The 10,665-nt window shown below is 39.9% G+C and overlaps 1 protein-coding gene across 1 annotated transcript in view; it reads left to right on the top strand.

Moving 5' to 3' along the window:
* The window catches only part of LOC124595371 (pyridoxal phosphate phosphatase PHOSPHO2-like), a 47,799-nt gene extending 37,413 nt beyond the window's left edge, over window positions 1–10,386 (top strand). The window contains exon 2 of the mRNA XM_047134091.1: window positions 9,835–10,386. Coding sequence (XP_046990047.1) covers window positions 9,835–10,140 — 306 coding nt within the window. The 3' untranslated portion in view covers window positions 10,141–10,386. The remainder of the gene's footprint in view (window positions 1–9,834) is intronic.
* The last annotated feature ends 279 nt before the right edge of the window (window positions 10,387–10,665 follow it).

The raw sequence follows: 10,665 nt of genomic DNA on the forward strand, positions 1-10,665 counted from the left end.
CCAGTTCCTGATCCATCGGTCATTCAGAGTTCGAGTTGGTACTGCTTTTAGTTCTCCACGGACCCAGGAGACGGGCATCCCACAGGGTTCTGTCTTGAGTGTCCTTCTTTTCCTCATTGCTATCGATGGACTTGTGGCCTCTGTCGGTCCCTTGGTCGCCCCTGCCCTGTATGTGGATGATTTCTGCATTTGGGTTAGTTCCTCCTCGATGCCATCTGCAGAACGGCAGCTCCAGGTGGCTATACGGCGTGCCTCTGCATGGACCCTCTCCCACGGGTTTCAATTCTCTCCTTTAAAATCGCGGGTGGTCCACTTCTGTCGCCGTACTACGGTCCACCCTGATCCAGAGCTCTATCTCGCTGCACAAAGATTGCCTGTGGTTCCACAGTTTCGTTTCCTAGGTCTTCTTTTCGACAACAAGCTCACTTGGCTGCCCCATATCAGACTCCTGAAGGTAGGATGTTTCCGTAAACTCAATGTCCTTCGCTTCCTTGCCCACTCCTCCTGGGGTGCGGACCGTTCCCTCCTCCTCCGTCTTTATCGTGCCCTAGTTCTGTCACGTTTGGACTATGGTTGTCAAGTTTATGGTTCAGCTGCTCCTTCCACGCTGCACGTGCTGGATCCAGTCCACCATCGTGGTGTCCGTTTGGCCACCGGTGCCTTCCCTACTAGCCCTGTTGATAGTCTCCTGGTTGAAGCTGGGATCCCCCCCCTTTCTGTTCGGCGGTCCCAGCTTCTGGTGTCTTATGCCCTTACTATCCGTTCTTCTCCCGCTCATCCTTCCTATTCTATCCTATTCCCAGACCATGGACGTCGCCCGCCTGACTCCCGCCCTCGGGCGGGTTTACCGGTTGGGCTGCGCCTTGCGTCTCTTACCCGTGATTTTCGGCTTCCTTCTTTGTCCTGTCTTCCTCGCTCCCTCCCCTCCACCCCTCCTTGGTTAGTTCCTCGGCCTCGAATTCGGATGGATCTCCGCCGCGGTCCGAAAGATTCCATCCCCCCGGTGGTGTTCCGTTCCTTTTTCCGCCAAATTTTATGGGAGTTTCGGGATGCTGTTGTTTTTTACACTGATGGCTCTAAATCTGCTGATCATGTTGGGTATGCCTTCACGTCCTTTGTTGGAACGGAAAATCATCTACTGCCACCCTCATGTGGGGTGTTTACTGCGGAATTGATGGCAATTTCCCGGGCCCTTACCTTTATTAAACAATCCCAACACAACCGCGTTTTGTTATGTACGGACTCGATGAGTGGCCTTCTTGCTATTGACCGGTGTTTTTCGCGCCATCCCTTGGTCTCTGCCATCCATGACCATCTCGCTGATCTTCACCGTGCTGCTTGTTCCATTGACTTCCTATGGGTCCCGGGCCATGTGGGTATCCCGGGTAATGAGCTCGCTGATCGTTTGGCTGGGGGAGCAGTTACTTACCCCCCGTTTTCTGTAACCCCTCCTGCAGCGGATTTACGGCTTCACATCAAATCCCACTTTGCACAGTCATGGGCCAATTCTTGGGAGGCTACTCCGCTGTCTAATAAACTTCGTGCCATTAAGGTGAATACAGGCCCATGGCGTTCTTCCTTTCGCCTCTCCCGCAAGGACTCGACCACACTGTGTCGTCTCCCCATTGGCCATACCAGGCTGACCCATGGTTTCCTTTTGCGTGATGAGCCACCCCCGCTATGTGGTTGTGGAGCCTTCCAGTCAGTGGCCCACATTTTGGTTGAATGCCCCCTTCTTTTGGCTCTGCGTGCTAAGTACAGACTCCCCCACACTTTACCTTTGATGTTGGCTGACGATTCCCGGATGGTCTCTCTGGTTCTAGGTTTCCTCCGGGAGAGTGGTTTTTATTCTCAGTTTTAAAGTTTTTAATCTCCCTCTGGTGTTGGGGCAGGGCGGTGAGTGTTTGGGTGTCTCCCACTGTAGGCAGTGTTCAGAGATTCCCGATTCACCTCCCTGACCGGAATCCTCTTTTCTTTCCCTTTTACTCTGTTTTTACCCCTTCTTTTTAAGGCTTGGTTAGTTTTTCTATTCCCATACGTACTTTCTGCATTATAGCAGTTCTACCTTTTAAGTCACAGGTGGTCTTGCCTCTGCTGTTTCAGCATAGTGTTGGGTTCGTTCTCTTGCCAACTTCCCTCATTTGTTTTTACTAATGACAACGTGACTGCCCTTTTACGTTTCCCCTTTATCCGTTTTATTTTTTCTGACTATACTGAGATGTCCCGTTAGCAGAATGGAGTCTATTTGAAACAAGGGACTGATGACCTTGCTGTTTGGTCCCTTTACCCTCAAACAACCAACCAAACAACCAACAATTTGGAATTAGATACCAGTTCAATGGAGAACTTTTTAATCAAGCCATACATGACTTATAAATGATCAACTCAGTTAACCTGGGCCGCAGACATGTTACTTTCAGATGACAATGTTTCAACAGTTTGTACATCTAAAGTTTGCAACAGTCCATCAACTTCTTCAAGAATGCATATGAGTGATTTGATTTGAGTATGAATGCTCAGAAAATGAAGTACTCACACAACCTACTCCTGCAAGCACTCTCCCAATCTGTGATGATGTCAGCTTTTATACTTATTTCAGAGAGACAGATCTTTCTTCTAATATGGCATTCTCTCGCCATGACATAAAAGCTGGAGCAATTGCATCACCAGAAACTGAGGTCATCCATAAAAATAAAACAGTAGGATTATTTAATGAGTATTGCCATTTGTCTGAGGGTGCTGGGAAGCCATACAGAAGTCACCATCATTAGTCACAGGGTAGTTAGTTAGTTGTTGCAAGTTCCATTGATCAATCGCACGATATAGTAGCCGTTATGATGTGGAATGTGTCAAGTGCACAAGAAATGCACATATGAAACAAGATTTTTTTATGTGTATATTATTTACTCCATTCCCTTAAATGGCACAAAATGCATATACTATATTTATAGATTTATTTATTCCTATTCAAGAATTCATCTATGGTATAGGAGTTGTCAAGGAGATATGATTTCAATTTATTTTTGAAGCTATTACTGCTGTCTGTCAGACACCTTATTTCATCTGGTAATTTGCTGAAAAATTTTATAGCAGCATATTTTACCCCTTTCTGTATCAAAGTCTTATAATCATGAATGTCACTTTTGTTTTTAAACTGGTCTATGTAGTTGAGAACAAATTTCATTAGTGAGTAAATGTACTGTGAGGCTGTTGTAAGAATTCCCTATATTTTAAAAAGATGCCTACAAGACCTACAAGATGTGCAACTATGAACCCCACACATTATTCTAACCACTTTCTTTTGAGCAGTGAATACTTTTTGTCTAAATGTTGAGTTACCCCCAAAATATTATTCCGTATGACATCAGAGAGTGAAAGTATGCTAGCTTACTAATTTCTATATCCTCAAAATTGGCAATTATTCTGATTGCAAAAGTTGCTGAACCTAGTCGCTTTAGAAGATCCAAAATATGAATTTTCCAATTAAGATGCTCATCTATATGTACACCCAAAAACTTAGTATGCAGTACCCTGTCTACTGACTTCTGTTGATGTGTTATATTTATTGAAGGAAATGTACTTTTTGCAGCAGAAAATCGGATGTACTGTGTTTTTTCAAAGTTTAGAGCAAGCCCATTTGCAGAAAACCAATTAATGACTTTTCCAAAGACCTTATTTGTATCATTTTCAATTGGACTTTCTTTCAGTGGATTAATAATGATGCTTGTATCATCAGCAAACAGTGTCAGTTCAGCTTCCTGTTTTAGATAGGAAGGGAGGTCGTTCACATATATCAAGAACAGAAGGGGACCCATGATTGAACCCTGTGGGACACCTAATGTTATTTCACCCCAGGTAGATGAAATGGCAAACTTATTTAAATCACATTACCCATATAAGGAAACTTTTTGCTTCCTGTTCTGTAGATATGATTTAAACCACTCATATGCTATTCCCTTTATACCATAGAATTATAATTTCTGTAACATGATGTCATTGTTCACACAATCAAATGCTTTGGACAAGTCACAGAAAATTCCTATTGGTGACATTTTACTATTTAAAGACTCTATTATGTGGACAGTGAAATTGTATATTGCCGTCTCAGTGGAACAGCATTTTTGAAATCCGAACTGTGATTTACTAACAAGGAAACCTCCCCATCGCACCCCCCTCAGATTTAGTTATATGTTGGCACAGTGGATAGTCCTTGAAAAACTGAACACAGATCAATCGAGAAAACAGGAAGAAGTTGTGTGGAACTATGAAAAAAAATAAGTAAAATATACAAACTGAGTGTCCGTGTGGAAGATATGCAACATCAAAGAGATTGTGAGCTCTGGAGCGCGGAGTGGTCACGTGGTTAGCGTGAGCGTCTGTGGAATGAGAGGTCATTGGTTCAAGTCTTTCCTCAGGTGAAAAGTTTAATTTTTTATTTTCAGACAATTACCAAAGTTCAGGCACTCACAAATAATCAACTTCCCTCTCCAAAATTCCAGGACATGTTCAGATTTGCTTGGACATATGCAGGATTTGACGGTCTACACATGGAAAAATTTGAAAACGTTAAAAACATGTTTTGACAGAGTACAGGGAAAACTGTGCGACTGTGAAACTGTTGCATTCATTTGTTGCAGTTTATGTGACAAACTCTTATGTTTTCATCACTTTTTTGGGAGTGATTATCACATCCACAAGAAAACCTAAATCGGGCACGGTAGAAGAATCTTTTTATCCATTCGCCAAGTGTACAAGTTAGGTGGGTCGACAACATATTCCTGTCATGTGACGCACATGCCGTCATCAGTGTCATATAGAATATATCTGACGTGTTTTCCTGTGGAGGAATCGGTTGACCTATGACTTTGCGATCAAATGTTTTTGGTTCCCATTGGAGAACCATGTCCTTTCATCTACTAATCGCACGGTTTTGCGGTGCGGTTGCAAAACACAGACACTAAACTTATTACAATGAACAGAGATGTCAATGAACGAACGGACAGATCATAACTTTGCGAAAATAAAGAAAGTAAACTTTTCGCTCGAGAGAAGACTTGAACCAAGGACATCTCGCTCCGCAGCTGCTCACACTAACCATGGGACCACGGTGCTCCTGAGCTCCGCTATCCTTGACTCAGTTTGTATATTTTGCATATTTTTTTCATAGTTCCACACAACTTCTTCCCGTTTTCTCGATTGACCTGTGTTCAGTTTTTCAAGGACTATCCACTGTGCCAACTTATGACTAAATCTGAGGGGGCTGCAATGGGGAGGTTTCCTTGTAAGTATCCCATTACTGTTGAGGTGGGTAACCACTCCTGAGTACATTACTTTCTCGAAGATTTTTGAAAATGCTGTAAGCAAGGATACTGGCCAATAATTATTGACATCTGTGGTTTTCCCATTTTTGTAGAGAGGCCTGACAATGGCATATTTTAACCTGTCTGGGAAAATACCTTGAGTTAGTGATGCATTACATATGTGACTCAGGACATCAGCTGTAATTGTAATCAGGTTCACACGGATTGTCAACAACCAGAGTGAGTATAATGACACACTTCTGAACCAATTCAAAAATTCCTGTAGGAGCACAAACATAGGTGCATGAGAAGCTCTAGTAGACGATTCCATTCTACAGGACTTAGTCAGTTCAGCTGGAGTTGATCTGTACAGATGAGACTGCAGAAGATAGAAAACAAATTTGAGAAATAGTCACTTTGGCAAACCCAATCACATTCTCTGACTATAATTATAAGCAGCATATGTGCATATAGGTTTTAGGTGTGGACTGGTCTCCTAAACCATGAGCAGTATCAATTGCAAGAGAGAGTTGGAGATTTGGAAATGAGTGCAAGCTGGCATTGACAGTGCTGCCACACCTCCGTTTCCACTCACTGATTTTATTTAATTTATGTATTCAGCCAGGGATCATTTCACAACGACATACCTACAGATTTGCGATCACAATACAATGAAAATAAATAGCTCAAATTATATAATACACAGAATAAATAAGTATATGTTTATGAGGATGGGACAGGTGGTTGGCCATGGCATTTATGAAGGAATCATCCTGGCACTTGCCTGAAATGATTTAGGAAAACCACAGAAAACCCAAATCAAAGTGATTGCACAGAGCGAACTTCATTTACCCAAATTTGAGGTCAGTGTCTTAACAACTGCACTGCCTCATTTGGTTGGTAGATTAGAAAGACATCTGTATCTGTTGACATACTACACAGGCAGTGGAACCACATTCAGGAAAGAACTCCAGTGTCGTGTGACCTACAATGCGTTTTCCAACCTCCTCAATAAATGATAAAATGGTTTGTTTTAGCTATTGTATTTATAAATATCAATCTTGACATTGTGTGAAAAATTGCAACTAATTCATAGAATGTCCTTATGGGATACAGGAATAGTAACATATTGTGGTCTTTGACAGACTGTGCTTCAGTACGACTTCACTGAAGGAATGCCAAAAATTGCAGACACTGGGTGTTGCAATTCGTTGAGTATGAAAGTGTCAATTTTTCTGGCTGGGGAAAACTGTGGCTCTATTGAACTACTACATTTCTTGCTAGTGCAGAGCTATTTTAACAAGCTTCTGCAGGCTCATTTCTGTGTGGTACTTCCATAATAATAATAATAATAATAATCATCATTATTGTGTCTGATACTGTAAGTTTTATGTATATCATTGCAGGCAAGATGCTATCTGAAGTGAACCTACCATTCACTCACATACAAGGTGTCCTAGCTTGGTAAAAATTTTTAATGTTCTATGACTTTGGAAGCTTTAGCAGGATATCACTGTTAATTACTATAGCCCATAAGATTTTATCTTGTTTATTGCTAAATTGCTTGAAACCATATGCAGAAAGTATAATTGGGGATTATGAAACTGGCTTTCGTAGAAATAGATCCACTACTAACAATGTACTTGCAATCAGAATAATAAATGAAAAAGTATGGGAACCAAAAATAATTTCTTGTTTATCAATTTTTATGAAAGCTATAGACAGGCAAAACCTATGCGCTGTAGTGATGGACTTGTGATTTCCAATTAAACTTATAAATCTTTGTAAAATGCACAAGGATGATAATGTAGGCAGGGTTTTGCTAAATGGAATAAAATTGACGATTCGAAATATAAAAATGGGCTAAGAATGGAAGATGTTCTGTCCCTTCTTCTCATTAATGTACTTGGGATGAAACTCAAACTAGTACCTACTCAGGTCCTCAAAAGAAATAAAGTTAGGTTTTAGCATATGCAGATGATATAGCGCTCATTAGAAAAAGTGAAACGGAAGTTCGACTGATATATGTGGAGCTTTTAGAAGAAATGTCCTGTGGTATTGTCCACAGATCGTGGTGCCATATCAAAGTCGGCAATGCGAATCGATACCAGAGACATTAGCGAGGGCTCGCTGCAACTCTAGAAAACATGTCCCCCCTTCAGCATAGCAGTGCCCTTATGCTGAGGTCAATATAGTGCCACGCATCCAAGAGATCATCTGAGTTTGAGACCTCAGCTACAGCAGTCAACATCATCATGTAGCACAGTGATCATTGTTAAAGTTTCAGATGAACTTGTACTGTTGTAAATTTCGAACATTGTATCTCAACAAAACAGTTTGTTACTTAGTGCATCAAGTGATGCTTTCATAGTCAATGGCAGTGGTAAATTGTCAACACTGGGGCAACGAACTGTGTCAAAGTTAAGTAAATCTTTTATTCATTTATATAATAAAATAAACTAATATTTCATGTGTTCCAGTCTGATGATACTTCTCCCAGAGCAATCAAAGAACCCACGGTTATGGCCAGATAAAAGTAGTTTAGTCTGGTCACAACTCATCCAAACATGCCCTAACCAACTTAATGATTAGAAAATGAAATACATGTTATTTCAGAAATGTAGAGGTGAACAAGCAACCAATTTTGTATCTAATAATAGGCAAACGTAAATCTGAATTCTGTGAACAGTTCAAAGATAAAGAATTACAATCAGAGACAACTATTAAGTGAAAATGTGACTGCAAATTGCTAATGAAACTACTGCTCCATACAAAAACTTCTAAGCTACTGACAAGAAAAACTAAAATTAGTCTACCTAACAAAATCATCAGATCAGTCCTAAACTATGGAGCAGAAACATGTAGTTTAACTAGAATGGAAGAACACCGATTATAAGTATTTGAAAACAAGGTTATTGGAAAAATCTTTAGTCCATCCTATGATGAAGAATCACAAAGCTGAAAGAGAAGACACAACACATAATCCAAGCAAGAAGCAACAAAAATGAGCATAATAAATTCCAGAAAACTTAATGTGCATTTCACCTCATAAGAATGAAAGAGGATCAAGTGATGTGAAGAATATTCATGGAGAAGTCATTTGGTAAGACACCCAGGGTACATGGGCAAATGAAATTAAAACAATATGCAATAGAATGGGTGTAAATAATTGGTAAGAAGCAGCACAAGGTAGAAGCATTTGGAGGCAACATGTGAGATCAGCACAGGAGCTTCTAGACCTTTAGAAGCCAAGAAGAAAAAGAAGAAGAATGTCTACTTCATTGCCACATACAATGGACATTAAAACATTTGGTTGCAGGAATACAGTGCAACATTTATCAGGGCACCACTTCAAATGGGTATGGGGGATTACTTTCTTTCCTGTTTTGCCATGAGAGGAGACTCTACACTCAGAACATTCCCCCCCCCCCCCCCCTCTGTTAGTGTAGTGTGTTGTATATCCTCGATTTGCTTGATGGCATGTGGCTCATTGTAAATTTTGTGAGTTCTGCATCCATCAGCATATACAGCTCACCAAATGTGACTGTGACTGTGACACTAACATCAGATTAAAAATTGTACCAGTGGTGGCTTGTGCAAAATTTTATCAATGTGCTACAATGTGGCCTTTTGACTTACAAGGGTAGTAACCATAACTAAATTGAAAATATTAACTTTATGTATATAAACTGAACTTTTTAAATTATATAATCAATCATTTAATATTGTGAGGCATAAAATAAAATTTTAAAAAAAGAGGGCCTTGTTGGAATCAAACCGAGCCAGCAAATTGCCAGTCAATGCACATGACCACTCAGCCATGGCACAATTATGTCAGGTGCTCCTAAAGAATGTCTCATACTCTACATATGCGCAACAAATTACACACCCTTTCAAAGAAATACTGACTTGGCGCTGTGGTTAACATAGCATTCATAGTGCCGGAAGTGATGACATCACGTCATAGCATGCACAGTCAAAAACAGACAGCTGTGTCCCTTCTGAGTTGTCAGTAGCACAGCTGACAACAATTCAGCACTCGACACTGGTTTCTAGTTATTATGGGGAGAGCAATAAAAAAACAAGGTGTCATCCATTTTATGTGCATACCAGCCCGCATTTGAAGAGAGATAACATAATTTTAGTGCAATTTCCAGCTCGCATCCAAAGAGAAATGGCATAATTTTAGTGCAATATTTACAGTATGGTGTAGCACATTAGCACTTGATAACTAGCTGCCAATGAATTTTTGCCAAGAATCTATCGCAATCAAGTGACAACAGTTTTACTTTTTATTGATTATTTCTTGAGGAATTCATATAATATTGAAAGACAAGTGATTGATTAGTTCACCTCATGCTTGCATCCTGCATATTATCTCATTGGGGGACTAGAGCACAGTCTGTGTGTTTATTTTCCAGTACTTTCTTCATATTGTGCTTAGTTATTTATCATTTTCTCACTCTGTCAATATAGTTACTTAATTTTAGAGGTTAACAAAACAAAAAAACTCAGTATTGATTTAATTTTTCAGGATTGGTGTGAACTGAGCACAAAAAATCTTTGTAAGGGCCATATTTTGGAAGAATACCTGAAGGAAAGAGAAAAATCAGGGGTTAAATTTCATCGAGTAGTTTATGTTGGTGATGGTAAGAATGATTTGTGTCCATGTCTCAGACTTGGTCACTCGGACATCGCTTTCCCTCGATGTGGGTATGCTCTTGCAGAAGTCTTGTGTGGTGGTGGCCAAGAAATAAATGCATCAGTCCATACCTGGAAAAATGGAGAAGAAATTATGAAGCACTTGTCAAATTATCTCAATTCTGATTATAGTAGTTGAGATAGGTATTATGTCACTTCTATTTGGATAATTTATTTCCTGTGAAAACAAAAGCATGCCATAGCTTTGTTTTAAAGGTGTATGCCTCTGAATGCAGCTTGCACTGTTTAAAACTTAATTTTAAATGCTGCTTCATGTGAGATATTGTAAACAATGTCATATTATGTTTGAACATGTAAATGTATTCAGTATTCTGATACCCTTGTTATCAATTAAAACTTTGAAAGCTGTACAATAAAAATATAACAGACTGCATTTTATTTATAATATGGAACTATATGACTTACACATATACTTTGTCCAAATTGGTATGTAATCAATGTGCAATAAGACTGAACAGAACTTATAGTGAAAAACATTTAGGAGGCTATGTGAAACAACCCTACCTTGGACATTTGGTGCAATCTAGCAGATAACTGGCACTGACAACAACGCAGAAGTTTTACAATCTGATATTCCAAGAGAATTAGGATACACAGTTCTGATAGAGACCTCTTGTAGAAGAAATATTTTATTGTCAGAAGA

The sequence above is a fragment of the Schistocerca americana genome, chromosome 1 (assembly GCF_021461395.2).
Source record: "Schistocerca americana isolate TAMUIC-IGC-003095 chromosome 1, iqSchAmer2.1, whole genome shotgun sequence".
Taxonomy (NCBI): Eukaryota; Metazoa; Arthropoda; class Insecta; order Orthoptera; family Acrididae; genus Schistocerca; species Schistocerca americana.